The following is a 20,863-nucleotide window of genomic DNA, read 5'->3' as shown; positions in this document are numbered from 1 at the left end:
AGGATCTAAAACTGATCACAATACTCCAAATGAGGCCTCACCAGTGCCTTATAGAGCATCAGCATTACATCCCTGCTTTGACCTCTTGAAGTGAATACTAACATTGCATTCACCTTCCTCACCACTGATCTGACCTGCAAATTAACCCTTAGGTGATCCTGCACAAGAACTCTTGAATCCATTTGGTAGAGTACAGAGAAAATTTACTAGAATGTTGCCTGGGTTTCATCTCCTAAGTTACAGAGAAAAGTTGAACAAATTGGGTCTGTATTCTTTGGAGCGTAGAAGGTTGAGGGGGGACTTGATAGAGGTATTTAAAATTATGAGGGGGATAGATAGAGTTGACGTGGATAGGCTTTTTCCATTGAGAGTAGGGGAGATTCAAACAAGAGGACATGAGTTGAGAGTTAAAGGGCAAAAGTTTAGGGGTAACATGAGGGGGAACTTCTTCACTCAGAGAGTGGTAGCTGTGTGGAACGAGCTTCCAGCAGAAGTGGTTGAGGCAGGTTCGATGTTGTCATTTAAAGTTAAATTGGATAGCTATATGGACAGGAAAGGAATGGAGGGTTATGGGCTGAGTGCAGGTCGGTGGGACTAGGTTAGATTAAGAGTTTGGCACGGACTAGAAGGGCCAAGATGGCCTGTTTCCGTGCTGTAATTGTTATATGTTATATGGTTATGCCTTGGATTTTTGAATTTTCTCTCTGTTTAGAAAATAGTCTATGCTTTTATTTCTTCTACCAAAGTGCATGGCCATACACTTTCCAAAACTGCATCTGTCACCTCTTTGCCTATTCTCCGAGTCTAAGTCCTTCTACTACCTCTCTGCATCCTCAACGATACCTTCATATCGTCTGCAAATGTGGCATCAATTTCATCATTCAACGTAGAAAGAAGTTGTCCCAATACATACTGGCGGCCAATCTGAAAAGGATCCCTTTATTCCCACTCTTTTCCCCTTTCCCTTCTGAGCCACAGTGCTAGACTCAGTGCCAGAGACCTAGCCACTGCAGCTCACCTGTGGTATGTCAAAACCCCACCCCACCACCTCCCAACATACCATTTGGGTCTCTGTACCAGGTCCACAGAATCTCCAATGTACTCCTCTAATGATGGAATCTCCTCTCACCACTGCATTTCTCCTTGGCCCCCTTCCCTTCTGAGCCACAGTGCTAGACTCAGTGACAGAAACCCATCCGTTGTGTTGTGGCACCCCTCTAGTGTGCCTTCTTACCCCCCCCCCCCAAATGGTATGCTTGTTATTGAGGGGAATGGGCACAAGGGTATTCTGTACCGGTTCTCTATTTCCCTTCCCTCCCTAGACAGCCACCCTTCCACCGGCCTCCTGCAACCTCGGGGTGACTATCTATCACCTCCTCAGTTTCTCTGAGTCGAAGGTCATCAAGTTGCAGCTCCAGTTCCTTCACACGTTCCCTGAGGAGCTGCAGCTCGGCGCAGATGTGGTTAAACGAGAGGCCAGGAGGTCTCCCAGAATTCCCACATCCCACACACAGACCTTGTCTTCTCCAAAGTAAGTACCCCATATATCTCCATCTTACATCACTTGGTCACTACATGAATTGGCTTTAAGAGTTCTAAGCTGCCACAGGCAAACGTTCAAAGTGACACACTCAGTGCTTTAGGACAGCTTTAACCCTCTGCCATCAGATTTCTGAATGCACTATGAACCCACGTACACTACCTCACTATTTTTGCACCACTCATTTAATTTTTAAATATATATTTATTATAATTTATAGTATACTTTATGTATTGCACTGTACTGCTGCCATAAACCAACAAATTTCACAACATATGCCAGTGATAATAAACCTGATTCTGATTCTTAATTTTTACTAGACTAGATTAATGTGTTGACTCAATAGTGACTTAACTGGGAGAAGTAGGAAGGAGGCCACACATTCAGCTATGTGCTGACTGCTGAAATGACTGGAGAAGGCCAGAGCCTCCACCATATCCCTATCAGCATGATGATTAATCAGATGCACTCAACATTCCCCCACACCGGTGTAGAAATCAGGCATCTGAACAGAGCAGTGAATGAGACCCTGCATCATTCTCCTGATATTTCCACATGGAAAAGTCACTGGAAATTGATCGGTAGGTTGATCCAAGGGTGTGTCCAGTACCAAGCCTTAACCCTGTTGGTATCCTGGCATGGGTACTGAGTTCAACCAAGGACGAGATAATGAAGGAACAAATTCAAGTCAAGATTCTGGAATCTGCAAGAACTCAATAAATGACAGGTCCAATACAAAAGCCTGATCTGAGAGAATTGACATGAGGCAAGAAGTCAGGTAATGAGGCAGGGTCTCCAGGACAGTGTGTGTTGGCACTGGAATGAAGGCAGCAGGAACAAGCATGCAAAATAAACTCTGGTGGTTATATAACCACTCCTTGGAGTTATGACATGCGGCACGATATAAAGTCAAAACTTCGAGCATTTTTCTAAAAATATTGTGAGGTTCCTGATATGCACTTGCCAACTTCATAGACGTTTCTGTTTTTGGTGGTCTCACTCTCCGCGTAGAGAGGGTCCCTGCGGACGGGGGACTTCATCTCCACATAGCTGCTTTCAGAGTGTTTGCAGGCCAGCGCTGGTGGGTCTTTGATGGTAGCGTATGGATTCTCACTGCTGTTCAGGGAACATGTGCTGGAGCTGCAGACCGAACTCTTCACGTAATCTGGAGAAAGAACAAAAGGTAAATTACATACTCCATTTTCCTTTGAGAAAGCAAAATCCTCCACAAAACTGGAAGGCTGTGAAACTTCAGGACAGCATCCATACTTTGTGCAGTGTAAGCATCTTCACTTGTTCGTTCAGCAAAAACCATTGACCTGGAACACGTAACTTACCTTCTAGTCCAGAGTATATAAATGTGTTCACTCTCAACTGTAACTTTATTCTAAGCTGTCCAATAAAAATGCACGCATCGTTAATACTCTCAACAGATGTCACTTTAACGTTGTAATCTGCCCTAGGGTGGCGAGGTGGAGGTACGTCTCTACGAAAAGAGGTGTAAGGCGCTCCTTCCCTCCACTAGCCAGCAGGTCACCCTTGGGCAAGATTCTTGGCCAAGAACAATCACAGTCATGGAAAGACCATGATCACCCATGTTATACGACTCGGCACATAACATAGAAACATAGAAAACTTACAGCACAATACAGGCCCTTCGGCCCACAAAGCTGTGCCGAACATGTCCTTACCAGAGAAATTACCTACGGTTACCCATAGTCCTCTATTTTTCTGATCTTCATATACCTGTCCAGGAGTCTCGTAAAAGACCATATCATATCCGCCCCCACCATCGTCGCTGGCAGCCCATTCCACGCACTCACCACTCTCTGAGTAAAGAACTTACCCCTGCCATCTCCCTTGTACCTACTTCCAAGCACCTTAAAACTGTGCCCTCTCGTGTTAGCCATTTCAGCCCTGGGAAAAAGCCTCTGACTATCCACACGATCAATGCCTCTTGTCATCTTGCATACCTCTGTCAGGTCACCTCTCATCCTCCATTGCTCCAAGGAGAAAAGGCCAAGTTCACTCAACCTATTCTCATAAGGCATGCTCCCCAATCCAGGCAACATCCTTGTGAATCTCCTCTGCACACTCTCTATGGTTTCCACATTCTTCCTATAGTGAGGCGACCAGAACTGAGCACAGTACTCCAAGTGGGGTCTGACCAGGGTCCTATATAGCTGCAACATTACCTCTCGGCTCCTAAATTCAATCGCACGATTGATGAAGACGAATGCACCATATGCTTTCTTAACCACAGAGTCAACCTGCGCAGCAACTTTGAGTGTCCTATGGACTTGGACCCCAAGATCCCTCTGATCCTCCAAACTGCCAAGAGCCTTATCATTAATAGTATATTCTGCCATCTTATTTGACCTACCAAAATGAACTACTTCACTTTTATCTGTGTTGAACTCCATCTACCACTTCTCAGCCCAGGTTTGCAGCCTATCAATGTCCCACTGTAACCTCTGACAGCCCTCCACATCCCCAACCTTTGTGTCATCAGCAAATTTACTAATTCATCCCTCCACTTCTTCATCCAGATCATTTATAAAAATCACGAAGAGTAAGGGTCCCAGAACAGATCCCTGAGGCACACCACTGGTCACCGACCTCCATGCAGAATATGACCCGTCTACAACCACTCTTTGCCTTCTGTGGGCAAGCCAGTTCTGGATCCACAAAGCAATGTCTCCTTGGATCCCACGCCTCCCAACAAATGAACAAATCTGCCCTAACTCCCTTTCTCACAGTGTTTCATATAATTTGGTGTTCAATAGTTCAGTTTAATATCAGGGAATTCTCCCCAAACAATCAGAATTCACCTCTTACTTGCTGACCGACTAACTAGGCAAGGACTAAGACACAAGAAACAGGAGCAGGAGCTGAACTACAAACCTGCCCTTCTTCTTCCCCATCTCCCTTGATTCGTATGACTAACACTACTATGACTACCCAGAAATCTGTCAGCCCATGTTTCGAATGACTCTAGTGACCAAGCCTCCACGGCATCCAGAGCAAAGAAGCCCCTCTGGGTAAAGAACCATCTCCTTTTCTCGACACTGACACTGACCTCTGATTGTAGACTCCTCTGCCAAGGAAACATTTATCCTTGCTCCTCCCATTTCCATTCAATCCACCAGGCTCAGTGCAGTTTCAACACTGACATCCACCCAAAATACAGAAAAATCACCCCAATTTATTCAAAACAATCAGGACAAATCAAATCTAGCTAACAACCATCAAGTTGTCAATGAAGTTTGTTAGGGAAAATATTACAGCAGTGCTGAGGCAGGACAGATTAGAGGGCTTGTCTACTGAGTCCTTGTGGGTGGAGCTGAGAAACAGGAAAGGTATGGCCACATTAGTGGGATTGTATTACAGACCACCCAATAGTCAAAGAGAATTGGAAGAGCAAATCTGCAGAGAGATAGCAGGCAACTGCAGGAAACATAAAGTTGTGGTGGTAGGGGATTTTAATTTTCCACATATTGATTGGGTCTCCCATACTGTTAGGGGTCTAGATGGTTTAGAGTTTGTAAAATGTGTTCAGGAAAGTTTTCTAAATCAATATATAGAGGGACCAACTAGAGGGGATGCAATATTGGATCTCCTGTTAGGAAATGAGTTAGGACAAGTGACGGAAGTCTGTGTAGGGGAGCACTTTGGTTCCAGTGATCATAACACCATTAGTTTCAACTTGATCATGGACAAGGATAGATCTGGTCCTAGGGCTGAGGTTCTTAACTGGCAGAAGGCCAAATCTGAAGAAATGAGAAAGGATCTAAAAAGTGTGGATTGGGACAGGTTGTTCTCTGGCAAGGATGTGATTGGTAGGTGGGAAGCCTTCAAAGGAGAAATTTTGAGAGTGCAGAATTTGTATGTTCCTGTCAGGACTAAAGGCAAAGTGAATAGGAATAAGGAAACTTGGTTCTCAAGAGATATTGCAACTCTGATAAAGAAGAAGAGGGAGTTGTATGACATGTATAGAAAGCAGGGAGTAAATAAGGTGCTTGAGGAGTATAAGAAGTGCAAGAAAATACTTAAGAAAGAAATCAGGAGGGCTAAAAGAAGACATGAGGTTGCCTTGGCAGTCAAAGTGAAGGATAATCCAAAGAGCTTTTACAGGTATATTAAGAGCAAAAGGATTGTAAGGGATAAAATTGGTCCTCTTGAAGATCAGAGTGGTTGGCTATGTGCGGAACCAAAGGAAATGGGGGAGATCTTAAATAGGTTTTTTGCGTCTGTATTTACTAAGGAAACTGGCATGAAGTCTATGGAATTAAGGGAAACAAGTAGTGAGATCATGGAAACTGTACAGATCGAAAAGGAGGAGGTCCTTGCTGTCTCGAGGAAAATTAAAGTGGATAAATCCCTGGGACCTGACAGGGTGTTCCCTTGGACCTTGAACGAGACTAGTGTTGAAATTGCAGGGGCCCTGGCTGAAATATTTAAAATGTCGCTGTCTACAGGTGAGGTGCCGGAGGATTGGAGAGTGGCTCATGTTGTTCCGTTGTTTAAAAAAGGATCGAAAAGTAATCCGGGAAATTATAGGCCGGTAAGTTTAACGTCGGTAGTAGGTAAGTTATTGGAGGGAGAACTAAGAGACAGAATCTACAAGCATTTGAATAGACAGGGACTTATTAGGGAGAGTCAACATGGCTTTGTGCGTGGTAGGTCATGTTTGACCAATCTATTGGAGTTTTTCGAGGACGTTACCAGGAAAGTGGATGAAGGGAAGGCAGTGGATATTGTCTACATGGACTTCAGTAAGGCCTTTGACAAGGTCCCGCATGGGAGGTTAGTTAGGAAAATTCAGTCGCTAGGTATACATGGAGAGGTGGTAAATTGGATTAGACATTGGCTCAATGGAAGAAGCCAAAGAGTGGTGGTAGAGAATTGCTTCTCCGAGTGGAGGCCTGTGACTAGTGGTGTGCCACAGGGATCAGTGCTGGGTCCATTGTTACTTGTCATCTATATCAATGATCTGGATGATAATATGGTAAATTGGATCAGCAAATTTGCTGATGATACAAAGATTGGAGGTGTAGTAGACAGTGAGCAAAGTTTTCAGAGCCTGCAGAGGGACTTGGACCAGCTGGAAAAATGGGCTGAAAAATGGCAGATGGAGTTTAATACAGACAAGTGTGAGGTATTGGAAGGACAAATCAACGTGGAAAATACAGGGTTAATAGTAAGGCACTGAGGAGTGCAGTGGAACAGAGGGATCTGGGAATACAGATACAAAATTCCTTAAAAGTGGCGTCACAGGTAGATAGGGTCATAAAGAGAGCTTTTGGTACATTGGCCTTTATTAATCAAAGTATTGAGTATAAGAGCTGGAATGTTATGATGAGGTTGTATAAGGCATTGGTGAGGCCGAATCTGGAGTATTGTGTTCAGTCTTGATCACCAAATTACAGGAAGGATATAAATAAGGTTGAAAGAGTGCAGAGAAGGTTTACAAGGATGTTGCCAGGACTTGAGAAACTCAGTTACAGAGAAAGGTTGAATAGGTTAGGACCTTATTCCCTGGAGCGTAGAAGAATGAGGGGAGATTTGATAGAGGTATATAAAATTATGATGGGTATAGATAGAGTGAAAGCAAGCAGGCTTTTTCCACTGAGGCAAGGGGAGAAAAAAAACCAGATGACATGGGTTAAGGGTGAGGGGGGAAAAGTTTAAAGGGAACATTAGAGGGGGCTTCCTCACACAGAGAGTGGTGGGAGTATGGAATGAGCTGCCAGACGAGGTGGTAAATGCGGGTTCTTTTTTAACACTTAAGAATAAATTGGACAGATACATGGATGGGAGGTGTATGGAGGGATATGGTCCGTGTGCAGGCCAGTGGGACTGGGCAGAAAATGGTTCGGCACAGCCAAGAAGGGCCAAAAGGCCTGTTCTGTGCTGTAGTTTCTATGGTTTCTATGGAAGTGATGGAATCATCAATACAGCAAGCAAGTGGAACTTACCAATAATTTGCTAACTAAGATGGATAAGATGGTATATCCCTGATGGGACGTACCTCAGGTTACTGAGAGAGGCTTGAGAAGAGATTGATGAGCCTTTGACCAGGTACGGTTCTAGAAACATAGAAACATGGAAAATAGGTGCAGGAGTAGGCCATTCGGCCCCTCGAGCCTGCACCGCCATTCAGTATGATCATGGCTGATCATCCAATTCAGAACCCTGTACCAGCCTTCCCTCCATACCCCCTGACCCCTTCAGCCACAAGGGCCTTATCTAATTCCCTCTTAAATATAGCCAATGAACTGGCCTCAACTGTTTCCTGTAGCAGAGAATTCCACAGATTCACCACTCTCTGTGTGAAGAAGTTTTTCCTAATCTCGGTCCTAAAAGGCTTCCCCTTTATCCTCAAACTGCGACCCCTCGTTCTGGACTTCCCCAACATCGGGAACAATCTTCCTGCATCTAGCCTGTCCAATCCCTTTAGGATTTTATACGTTTCAATAAGATCTCCCCTCAATCTTCTAAATTCCAACGAGTTCTGGAAGGCTGCGAGTAGCTAATGTTGTTCTATTATTCATGAAGGGACCCAGAAATAATCCTGGAAATTGTAGACTGGTGAGTCTCAAGTCAGTTGTAAGGAAATTACTGAAGAAGGTTCTTTGGGATTGGAGTTATGAGCATTTTGAAAACTATGGCCCAATTAGAGACGGTCAGCATTGCTTTGTGCAGGGCAAGTCATATCTTACGAGCTTGATTGAGTTTTTTGAGGAGGTGATGAAAATGATTGATGAAGGTAGAGTTGTGGAAGATTGGCTGTGTGTAGTTAGAATTGGCTTGTCCACTGAAGACAGAGGGTGCTGGTCATAAGACTTATTCTGGCTGGAAATCTGTGACTAATGGGCTCTGCAGGTTTCCGTACTGGAACCCTGCTGTCCCTGGCCAAATGTCAGATGTTATGCTCTGGGCAGTCATACGTAAAGATCCTTAACAGTGTTGATGTGTGGTAAGATCTTAGGATCCAAGTCCGTAACTCCCTGAAGTGACAACACAGGCTGACAAGCTACTAAAGAAGTTGTACCACACGCTCGCCTTTATTAGTCGAGAAATTGAGTTCAAAAGTCAAGAAGTTATGTTGCAGCTTAATAAAACGCGAGGCTGCATCTGGAGTGTTACACACAGTACTTGTTGTCCCATTATTGGAAGAATGTTGAGGTTTTGGAGAGGGTGCAGAAAAGGCGTACAGGATGCTGTCTGGGTTACAAGGCATGGGCTGTAACAAGAGGATGGACAAACTTGGGTTGTTTCTAACAAGAAAGGGAACGTATTTAAGGTGAGAGGGAGAAGTTAAAAGGAGATGCTTGGGGCAAATATTTTTAAACAGAGCGTGGGTATCTGGAATACACTGCTGGGGTGGTGGACAAGGCAAAAAGCTGCTGAAGAAGGTCATTTAAGACAGACACATGGATGTACAGGAGATGGAGGGGGAATATGGACATTGTGTAGGCAGAAAAGATTAGTTTAGTTAAGCATTTCATTACTAATTTAATTAGAATGGCATAACACTGTGACTGAGGGGCCTGTTCCTCTGCTGTACTGTTCTATGTTCCAAAAGCCAGTCTGTGTTTCTCTGGAAGAACTTGGCCCCGCTATAACCATGGGAACACCAACATGCACAGGTTCACTTCACAGTACGCACCATCCTGATTCGTTTACCCGCGGATACATGGATACACTGCACTGTGTTAAAGCTGTTGTTGGGCAGGGCCTGCCAGCGGGTTGTGGGACAGGGCTGGTGGATGCACTCGGCCACCCCCCATCATTCTGCCTATGTCTGCTTTAGATCACCACATGCCTGGCTTGGCCCAGCCCATGGTTCATCTTTCATTCAGTCTGGCCACAAGCATGGCACATATTTCCACTGGCTTTACACCATCACTAGGAGGGCCTCGTCTGGTAAATGTAGCTGGAGGGTGCGACCAAGGTTACCCACATGTTGGTTCACTTCCCTACCACAACATCACAATGATTGACAGCAAATCACTCTTTGAAACAGTCTGCTCGAGTACAGGAATGTGTGAGTGACGGCTGTAATAATTCAAACGGACACAAAATGACCTTAACAAGTAACGTGTAGAGAATGAGACAGAGCTAGAGATCCAACCCATCCCTCCAGCGCCCTCTACCACTGACAGTACCCTGGCTGGAACTTCCTCTGAGTTCTAGGAACTGCAAATCTACGGAAAAGAAAACCTTGGTTAATAGAAGAATGATGGACCTCTCACTGTATCCACCGTTGGTCAGGCATAGTTTCAAATACAGGACAGTATTGACGTATCTAAGCACATTTATTCCATATCCACCCTTTAATCTCAAACTTTATTTTTATAACTGTACTTAATTATTTGTTGAATGTTGTTTTTGTTGCATGTCTCACCCTGACCAACCCAACACAGCAAATTCCTGATCCATGTTTTGTTTGGCCCATGACGTAGCTCCAGCTGTTCCCAGCATCAGGCTCCTCATTTTCACTTGGCTGTGGGTCCAGAGAGCAGCTTCCTGAAGGGAAGGGCCAGTCTTACAGTGCAGGGACCAAGGCCTTACTCACACAGGCCAAGGTAAGCTCTGGAGATTTACGCTGCAGTGACCTCTTCCACTTCCTGTAGCCCATCCTTCACTGTGTATAATAACAAAGGCTGCTGGTACTTTGTAACTAAGGCAGGCCTGGTCCTTTGCTGGCCCAGCTTACAGTGATGGAGTGTGGCAAAGACATGGAACTCAGTCAAATACCAGGACTGGCTGGTGCATTCCGTGAATTAAACCCTGCAGCTGCTGGAAAGGCCGACAAATGTTTTTGAAAAAAATTACAGGGAAATGGGGAAAATGTTGAGTAGTGTTGAGTAGGAAACGAAGTTGTGGTGGTAGGGGATTTTAATTTTCCATATATTGATTGGGTCTCCCATACTGTTAGGGGTCTAAATGGTTTAGAGTTTGTAAAATGTGTTCAGGAAAGTTTTCTAAATCAATATATAGAGGGACCAATATATAGAGGGGATGCAATATTGGATTTCCTGTTAGGAAATGAGTTAGGACAAGTGACAGAAGTCTGTGTAGGGGAGCACTTTGGTTCCAGTGATCATAACACCATTAGTTTCAACTTGATCATGGACAAGGATAGATCTGGTCCTAGGGTTGAGGTTCTGAACTGGAAGAAGGCCAAATTTGAAGAAATGAGAAAGGATCTAAAAAGTGTGGATTGGGACAGGTTGTTCTCTGGCAAGGATGTGATCGGTAGGTGGGAAGCCTTCAAAGCAGAAATCTTGAGAGTGCAGAATTTGTATGTTCCTGTCAGGATTAAAGGCAAGGTGAATAGGAATAAGGAACCTTGGTTCTCAAGGGATATTGCAACTCTGATAAAGAAGAAGAGGGAGTTGTATGATGTGTATAGGAAGCAGAGAGTAAATAAGGTGCTTGAGGAGTATAAGAAGTGCAAGAAAATACTTAAGAAAGAAATCAGGAGGGCTAAAAGAAGACATGAGGTTGCCTTGGCAGTCAAAGTGAAGGATAATCCAAAGAGCTTTTACAGGTATATTAAGAGCAAAAGGATTGTAAGGGATAAAATTGGTCCTCTTGAAGATCAGAGTGGTCAGCTATGTGCGGAACCAAAGGAAATTGGGGAGATCTTAAATAGGTTTTTTGCGTCTGTGTTTACTAGGGAAACTGGCATGAAGTCTATGGAATTAAGGGAAACAAGTAGTGAGATCATGGAAACTGTACAGATCGAAAAGGAGGAGGTCCTTGCTGTCTTGAGGAAAATTAAAGTGGATAAATTCCTGGGACCTGACAGGGTGTTCCCTCGGACCTTGAAGGAGACTAGTGTTGAAATTGCAGGGGCCCTGGCTGAAATATTTAAAATGTCGCTGTCTACAGGTGAGGTGCCGGAGGATTGGAGAGTGGCTCATGTTGTTCCGTTGTTTAAAAAAGGATCGAAAAGTAATCCGGGAAATTATAGGCCAGTAAGTTTAAAGTCGGTAGTAGGTAAGTTATTGGAGGGAGTACTAAGAGACAGAATCTACAAGCATTTGGATAGACTGGGATTTATTAGGGAGAGACTTATTTGGATGTCCAGTCCTTATATACTTCCATCCCCCATCAGGAAGGTCTCAAAGCTCTACGCTTCTTTTTGGATTCCAGACCTAATCAGTTCCCCTCTACCACCACTCTGTTCTGTCTAGTGGAATTAGTCCTTACTCTTAATAATTTCTCCTTTGGCTCCTCCCACTTCCTCCAAACTAAAGGTGTAGCTATGGGCACCCGTATGGGTCCTAGCTATGCCTGCCTTTTTGTTGGGTTTGTGGAACAATCTATGTTCCGTGCCTATTCTGGTATCTGTCCCCCACTTTTCCTTCGCTACATGGACGACTGCATTGGCGCTGCTTCCTGCACGCATGCAGAACTCGTTGACTTTATTAACTTTGCCTCCAACTTTCACCCTGCCCTCAAGTTTACCTGGTCCATTTCCGACACCTCCCTCCCCTTTCTAGATCTTTCTGTCTCTGTCTCTGGAGACAGCTTATCCACTGATGTCTACTACAAGCCTACTGACTCTCACAGCTATCTGGACTATTCCTCTTCTCACCCTGTCTCTTGCAAAAACGCCATCCCCTTCTCGCAATTCCTCCATCTCCGCCGCATCTGCTCTCAGGATGAGGCTTTTCATTCTAGGACGAGGGAGATGTCTTCCTTTTTTAAAGAAAGGCGCTTCCCTTCCTCCACTATCAACTCTGCTCTTAAACGCATGTCCCCCATTTCACGTACATCTGCTCTCACTCCATCCTCCCACCACCCCACTAGGAATAGGGTTCCCCTGGTCCTCACCTACCACCCCACCAGCCTCCGGGTCCAACATATTATTCTCCGTAACTTCCGCCACCTCCAACGGGATCCCACCACTAAGCACATCTTTCCCTCCCCCCCTCTCTCTGCATTCCGCAGGGATCGCTCCCTACACAACTCCCTTGTCCATTCGTCCCCCCCATCCCTCCCCACTGATCTCCCTCCTGGCACTATCCATGTAAGCAGAACAAGTGCTACACATGCCCTTACACTTCCTCCCTTACCACCATTCAGGGCCCCAAACAGTCCTTCCAGGTGAGGCATCACTTCACCTGTGAGTCGACTGGGGTGATATACTGCGTCCAGTGCTCCCGATGTGGCCTTTTATATATTGGCAAGACCCGACGCAGACTGGGAGACCGCTTTGCTGAACATCTACGCTCTGTCCGCTAGAGAAAGCAGGATCTCCCAGTGGCCACACATTTTAATTCCACATCCCATTCCCATTCTGACATGTCTATCCACGGCCTCCTCTACTGTAAAGATGAAGCCACACTCAGGTTGGAGGAACAACACCTTATATTCCGTCCGGGTAGCCTCCAACCTGATGGCATGAACATCGACTTCTCTAACTTCCGCTAAGGCCCCACCTCCCCCTCGTACCCCATCTGTTACTCATTTTTATGCACATATTCTTTCTCTCACTCTCCTTTTTCTCCCTCTGTCCCTCTGATTATACCTCTTGCCCATCCTCTGGGTCACCCCCCCCCTTGTCTTTCTTCCCGGACCTCCTGTCCCATGATCCTCTCGTATCCCCTTTTGCCTATCACCTGTCCAGCTCTTGGCTCTATCCCTCCCCCTCCTGTCTTCTCCTATCATTTTTGATCTCCCCCTCCCCCTCCAACTTTCAAATCCCTTACTCACTCTTCCTTCAGTTAGTCCTGACGAAGGGTCTCGGCCTGAAACGTCGACTGCACCTCTTCCTAGAGATGCTGCCTGGCCTGCTGTGTTCACCAGTAACTTTGATGTATGTTGCTTGAATTTCCAGCATCTGCAGAATTCCTGTTGTTTAGGGAGAGTCAACATGGCTTTGTCCGTGGTAGGTCATGTTTGACCAATCTATTGGAGTTTTTCAAGGAGACTACCAGGAAAGTGGATGAAGGGAAGGCAGTGGATATTGTCTACATGGACTTCAGTAAGGGCTTTGACAAGGTCCCGCATGGGAAGTTAGTTAGGAAAATTCAGTTGCTAGGTATACATGGAGTGGCGGTAAATTGGATTAGACATTGGCTCGATGGAAGAAGCCAGAGAGTGGTGGTAGAGAATTGCTTCTCTGAGTGGAGGCCTGTGACTAGTGGTGTGCCACAGGGATCAGTGCTGGGTCCATTGTTATTTATCATCTATATCAATGATCTGGATGATAATGTGGTAAATTGGATCAGCAAGTTTGCTGATGATACAAAGGTTGGAGGTGTAGTAGACAGTGAGGAAGGTTTTCAGAGCCTGCAGAGGGACTTGGACCAGCTGGAAAAATAGGCTAAAAAATGGCAGATGGAGATTAATACTGACAAGTGTGAGGTATTGCATGTTGGAAGGACAAACCAAGGTAGAACATACAGGGTTAATGGTAAGGCACTGAGGAGTGCAGTGGAACAGAGGGATCTGGGAATACAGATACAAAATTCCCTAAAAGTGGCGTCACAGGTAGATAGGGTCGTAAAGAGAGCTTTTGGTACATTGGCCTTTATTAATCAAAGTATTGAGTATAAGAGCGGGAATGTTATGATGAGGTTGTATAAGGCATTGGTGAGGCCGAATCTGGAGTATTGTGTTCAGATTTGGTCACCAAATTACAGGAAGGATATAAATAAGGTTGAAAGAGTGCAGAGAAGGTTTACAAGGATGTTGCCGGGACTTGAGAAACTCAGTTACAGAGAAAGGTTGAATAGGTTGGGACTTTGTTCCCTGGAGCGTAGAAGAATGAGGGGAGATTTGATAGAGGTATATAAAATTATGATGGGTATTGATCGAGTGAATGCAAGCAGGCTTTTTCCACTGAGGCAAGGGGAGAAAAAAACCAGAGGACATGGGCTAAGGGTGAGGGGGGAAAAGTTTAAAGGGAACATTAGGGGGGGCTTCTTCACACAGAGAGTGGTGGGAGTATGGAATGAGCTGCCAGACGAGGTGGTAAATGCAGGTTCTTTTTTAACATTTAGGAATAAATTGGACAGATACATGGATGGGAGGTGTATGGAGGAATATGGTCCGTGTGCAGGTCAGTGGGACTAGGCAGAAAATGGTTCGGCACAGCCAAGAAGGGCCAAAGGGCCTGTTTCTGTGCTGTAGCTTCTGTGGTTTCTATGGTTAGTGGATGGTCCTTCACAGACACAACAGTCCGTTGCCTCTGTGTACTGTGAGGTTCTGTAGTCCCATGAACACAACAGTGCAAACGGCATCTGTGCAAAGGTATAATGTGTTATGGTGTTGCAGTTGCAAAGAAACTTGAAGACATGGTGAATGGTGAAGATATAGTGAGATGTGAAGACAAAGTAAAATGTGAAGACATGGTGAAATGTGAAGACGTGAACAGTGAAGACAGTGAAATGTGAAGACAGTGAAATGTTAAGACATGGTGAACAGTGAAGACAGTGAAATGTGACGACATGGTAAAATGTGAAGACGTGGTGAACAGTGAAGACTCGGTGATCAGTGAAGACACGGTGAGATGTGAAGACGTGGTGAACAGTGAAGACTCAGTGATCAGTGAAGACACAGTGAGATGTGAAGACATGGTAAAATGTGAAGACATGGTGAACAGTGAAGACAGTGAAATGTGAAGACACGGTCAACAATGAGAACACAGTGAGAGGTGAGGACGCAGTGGGATGTGAAGATGGTGAACAGCGAAGAGATGGTGAACTGTGAAGACAAGCTGAGATGTGAAGACATGGTGAACAGAGACCCTAGGCAACAGGACTAGCCTTTTTTCCTTCTGTCTGCTGTGCTGACCTTGTGTGTTTATAGGCTGCCCTGCAGATCTTTTCTACACCACAGGCTGGTTACAATATATCCCACTACATTATTTCAGAGACAAGCAGGTCCCAAACACCTGAAAATAGAGGTTCCCTTTCTTACACACTTAACAGGGCAGGCAGGCTCACCATCTCCAAACACAGGGCCTCCCATACGGGACAGAGATTACAGGAGGCTCCTCCACTCAGAGGGTGTGAGTCTGGAAACCTCTTCCCACAAGGACAGTGGAGGTACAGCTAGTGGCGAATCAGAGCACGTCAACTCCTGCTCCCATTTCACAGCTTCTTCTGTCCAAAAAGTAACTAACCAATTCCCTCTCTTGCTGCTGGGTTATTGGTTTTGCTGTGTGTAACACTGTCGTCATATTTCTCTTTGTCATACTTCTAGGATCCTAGAATTGTGAAAAGTATTATTGCTGAGCTGAATATTTTGCGTCTGAACTGATGGAGAGAGAACTTGGAATAAATTTAACATTTATAAACCTCACTAATTTGATGGTTATTAGGGGGCAAATAGTCACAATCATTTGGAGTTGTGTTGTTGTAAATGGAAAGGTTTACCAAAGCAGCAATTCAGAGAAAGAAGTTACTTTGGCGAATTTAAAGTTAAAATAAAAATTATCATCAGAGTTCACATATGTTACCAAATATTACCTTTAGATTCTTTTTCTTGCAGACATTTACAAGTAAATAAATAGAATAGAATTTATGAAAACCTAAACACAAAAAATGAGAAACAAGTAATGTGCATAAGATGACAAACCCTGCAAATAAAAATTAAAACTGAGAATATGAGTTGTAAAGAATGGTTGTAAGTGAGTCTGTAGGTTGTAGATTTGATGGGACCAATTTTCTGGAGTAACTTTTTTCTATCAATAAGCGTAATGGACAGTTTAGAAAGTTTTACACTGACACTTTGGTAACAATTTCCTGTTTGTGCCTCTGGCTTTCAACTCCACTATGTTCCTCTCACTCAGCGAACCACAGGTGCCCGGGAAGATGAATGAGTTTATTGACTCAGTGACACCATACAGTCCCCCGGACCAAGCATCCTCTGGACAGAGTCATCAGGTGGAATCTGTGCTGCAGCTGCGTCACTGATATGGCTCACACCACTGTGGTTGGTCTTTTTCCTCCACACTTGGGAAGGGAAGGGGTAAATATTTCCTTCCTTTAGAGAGCTTGTACTGATCCATGGGTCTTTTCCCTCCACACTTGGGAAGGGAAGGGGTAAATATTTCCTTTCTTTAGAGAGCTGAACTCTTTGCAAACTCCTATGTTGAGTGAGCTTGGAATGGCACAGCCAATTCCTGGAGGTCTGGAGTTGGTTTACATCAGGAGAATGTGTACAGCAGCCTGTATGCCCAGGTTACTTGCATTACAGATGCAATTGTAAGACTGTATGGCTGCCTATATCTGCACTGCAACATGGTAAGAGGGATTCCTCATACCCACAGCTCTCATACACTGACCAATCACACATCAAGCTAAAGAATCACGTGGAGCTTCTGTCGGAGCTAGTGTCAGAAAAGGGCCAGTAACATCTTGAAAGACCCCACCCACCCCGCACGTGGACTGTTTGTCCCACTGCCATCAGGAGGCTACGTAGCATTCACACCAGGACCACCAGTTCGAAACCAGTTACGTTTACCAAGCAGTGAGGCTGATCACTAAACCACCCCTCCACACCAGCAACCACCACTACTTTCTCATTTACCATCAGAATCATTTTCTGAACAGACACTCCTGTGCCTAGCATCACTTTATGGACGTTAACCAATCTATATATATAAACTATCTTATGTATTAACATTTATTGTATTTTTTATTATTATTATGTGTTCTTTTTCTGCGCTGCATTGGATCCAAGATAACAATAGTTTTGTTGTGTACTAGAAATGAAATTAAGCAATCTTGAATGAGATCTTCATCAGGGTGTTGGCCCACCGGTTCCCAATAATGGCAAAAATAACCGAAGCAGAGGTCGTGCGGTTCTTTGCCAGCACAGTAATTCTGTGGGAGCCACCAAGGGGAGAGGGTACGATACTAAGAGCGAGCATTCACTTTGCTACTAGGGAGGGCAGGCTCACTGATGATACTTTAGCCTGAAACATTTCAAAGTAAAACCACGTTGAGGGTTTACTGACCTAAGCCATTCAAGTTATTGAGATATCGCCATTCGGGACACAATGAGTTGTTGATATCTTGCCCAGAAAGCTCTATACTCTGGAGACTTGAGAAAAGCTGTTTTTTGGTCTGTTTCTAAATTGATAAGAGATTAAAGTTTAGTTAAAAGGGCCAACTTTTAGCACATGCAAGATGACACTTCAATATTAAAGCCCATTTTACACAATGTAATGGCTCAGTGTGACCAGGCTCAGGTAAATGGTTACAAATATCTCTGATTCTGACCATGGAACAGATCATATAACATTCAGAGCGTGTTCTTTTAACTACTGCTGCATGTCCTTGGGTGCTTCAGTGTGACAGGTACCAAGCTCATGGCCAATTCAGGTCCAATCAGCATCACCTTGTATTTGGGATCTTCCCCCTTCCTCTAGCTGCCAGTTTACATTTTGTGTCTGGTATCACTTTGTGTTTAGGATTTCTCCCCTTCTTCCAGCTGCCAGTTTACAACTAGGATTCTGTACCCTCAAGAAGATATCTCCATTGTGGCAGTGCAGGCCTGAAGTACAGGGTGGACCGTAGTGTAACACATTACAGTGTCAATGATCAAAGTTCAATTCCCGCCACTGTCTGTAAGGAGTTTGTACGATCTCCCTGTGACCGTGTGTGTTTCCAGTGTCTGTAAGGAGTTTTACGTTATCCCCGTGACTATATGTGTGTTTCCAGTGTCTGTAAGGAGTTTATACATTCTCCCTGTGACCGTGTGTGTTTCCAGTGTCTGTAAGGAGTTTGTACGTTCTCCCTGTGACCGTGTGTGTTTCCAGTGTCTGTAAGGAGTTTTACGTTATCCCCGTGACTATATGTGTGTTTCCAGTGTCTGTAAGGAGTTTATACATTCTCCCTGTGACAATGTGTGTGTTTCCAGTGTCTGTAAGGAGTTTGTACGATCTCCCTGTGACCGTGTGTGTTTCCAGTGTCTGTAAGGAGTTTGTATGATCTCCCTGTGACCGTGTGTCTTTCCAGTGTCTGTAAGGAGTTTGTACGTTCTCCCTGTGACCGTGTGTGTTTCCAGTGTCTGTAAGGAGTTTTACGTTATCCCCGTGACTATATGTGTGTTTCCAGTGTCTGTAAGGAGTTTATACATTCTCCCTGTGACAATGTGTGTGTTTCCAGTGTCTGTAAGGAGTTTGTACGATCTCCCTGTGACCGTGTGTGTTTCCAGTGTCTGTAAGGAGTTTGTACGATCTCCCTGTGACCGTGTGTGTTTCCAGTGTCTGTAAGGAGTTTGTACGTTCTCCCTGTGACCGTGTGTGTTTCCAGTGTCTGTAAGGAGTTTTACGTTATCCCCGTGACTATATGTGTGTTTCCAGTGTCTGTAAGGAGTTTATACATTCTCCCTGTGACAATGTGTGTGTTTCCAGTGTCTGTAAGGAGTTTGTACGATCTCCCTGTGACCGTGTGTGTTTCCAGTGTCTGTAAGGAGTTTGTACGATCTCCCTGTGACCGTGTGTGTTTCCAGTGTCTGTAAGGAGTTTGTACGTTCTCCCTGTGACCGTGTGTGTTTCCAGTGTCTGTAAGGAGTTTTACGTTATCCCCGTGACTATATGTGTGTTTCCAGTGTCTGTAAGGAGTTTATACATTCTCCCTGTGACAATGTGTGTGTTTCCAGTGTCTGTAAGGAGTTTGTACGATCTCCCTGTGACCGTGTGTGTTTCCAGTGTCTGTAAGGAGTTTGTATGATCTCCCTGTGACCGTGTGTGTTTCCAGTGTCTGTAAGGAGTTTGTACGTTCTCCCTGTGACCGTGTGTGTTTCCAGTGTCTGTAAGGAGTTTGTACGTTCTCCCTGTGACCGTGTGTGTTTCCAGTGTCTGTAAGGAGTTTTACGTTATCCCCGTGACTATATGTGTGTTTCCAGTGTCTGTAAGGAGTTTATACATTCTCCCTGTGACAATGTATGTGTTTCCAGTGTCTGTAAGGAGTTTGTACGATCTCCCTGTGACCGTGTGTGTTTCCAGTGTCTGTAAGGAGTTTGTATGATCTCCCTGTGACCGTGTGTGTTTCCAGTGTCTGTAAGGAGTTTGTACGATCTCCCTGTGACCGTGTGTGTTTCCAGGGTCTGTAAGGAGTTTGTACGTTCTTCCTGTGACCGTGTGTGTTTCCAGTGTCTGTAAGGAGTTTTACGTTATCCCCGTGACTATATGTGTGTTTCCAGTGTCTGTAAGGAGTTTATACATTCTCCCTGTGACAATGTGTGTGTTTCCAGTGTCTGTAAGGAGTTTGTAAAATCTCCCTGTGACCGTGTGTGTTTCCAGTGTCTGTAAGGAGTTTGTACGATCTCCCTGTGACCGTGTGTGTTTCCAGTGTCTGTAAGGAGTTTGTACGATCTCCCTGTGACCGTGTGTGTTTCCAGTGTCTGTAAGGAGTTTGTACGATCTCCCTGTGACCGTGTGTGTTTCCAGTGTCTGTAAGGAGTTTGTACGATCTCCCTGTGACCGTGTGTGTTTCCAGTGTCTGTAAGGAGTTTGTACGATCTCCCTGTGACCGTGTGTGTTTCCAGTGTCTGTAAGGAGTTTGTACGATCTCCCTGTGACTGTGTGTGTTCCCTCTGGTTCCTCTGGTTCCCTCCCACATTCTAAAGACATACCTGTCAGGGTTAGTAAGTTGTGGCCATACTATGTTGGCAACAGAAGCATGGCAATACTTGTGGGCTGCCCAGCACAACCCTTGGACTGTGTTGGCCGTTGATGCAAACAACACACTCGGTATGTTTGGTTGTTTACAAAACACTGTCACTGTGCAGCAGAGCTTCCTGACACAATAACAGTAACACCATTACTGCCAAATATATTATTTACCTGAAAATATCTAACTTCAAAGAAAATTTCTTTTTTCTGTACTGACCTCAAACAATGGAGCCAATGAAAACCCCAGCCAGTCACAAACATACAATGCACAGTAAAATCTGAGATCTCAGCACCTCATGTCACTAACAGCTTACAGCATTCATTCTTCCCAGGGTGGAGTGGCTGATACATGACGGCATAATTTTAAGGCAATTGGAGGAAAGTCTAGGGGGCCGTTAGAGGCAGATTACTTCACAGAGAGAGGGGTAGGTGTGTGAAACGCCTTGCCAGGACTGGTGGAAGAGGCAGGGACATTACTGCATTTAGAAGGCTCTTAGATAGGCACATGGCTGCTAGGAAAATGGTGGGCTCTGTGAGAGGGGAGGGTTAATTGATCTTAGAGCAGGTTAAAAGGTCGGCACAACATTGTGGGACAAAGGGGCTGTACGGTGCTGTAAATTTCCGTGTTCTATGTAATTTGTTGGGTCAGTAGCTGTTAAGATTCGTAACTG

General features: G+C 44.8%; 1 protein-coding gene across 4 annotated transcripts in view; it reads right to left on the bottom strand.

The window, feature by feature from the left end:
- megf11 (multiple EGF-like-domains 11) overlaps positions 1 to 20,863 on the bottom strand; it is a 454,053-nt gene that overhangs the window by 5,999 nt on the left and 427,191 nt on the right. For 2 of the 4 annotated variants that reach the window (XM_063066247.1, XM_063066249.1), the window contains 2 exons: positions 17,529 to 17,643; positions 2,505 to 2,705 (listed from right to left, as the gene is read on the bottom strand). In XM_063066247.1, the coding sequence (XP_062922317.1) occupies positions 2,505 to 2,705; positions 17,529 to 17,643 (316 nt within the window). Of the gene's footprint in view, positions 1 to 2,504; positions 2,706 to 17,528; positions 17,644 to 20,863 lie in introns of those variants that run through there. The other 2 variants (XM_063066248.1, XM_063066250.1) reach the window with 2 other exon arrangements.

The sequence above is a fragment of the Mobula hypostoma genome, chromosome 13, assembly GCF_963921235.1.
Source record: "Mobula hypostoma chromosome 13, sMobHyp1.1, whole genome shotgun sequence".
Classification (NCBI taxonomy): domain Eukaryota; kingdom Metazoa; phylum Chordata; class Chondrichthyes; order Myliobatiformes; family Myliobatidae; genus Mobula; species Mobula hypostoma.
This window is presented reverse-complemented; position numbering and strand designations above follow the sequence as displayed.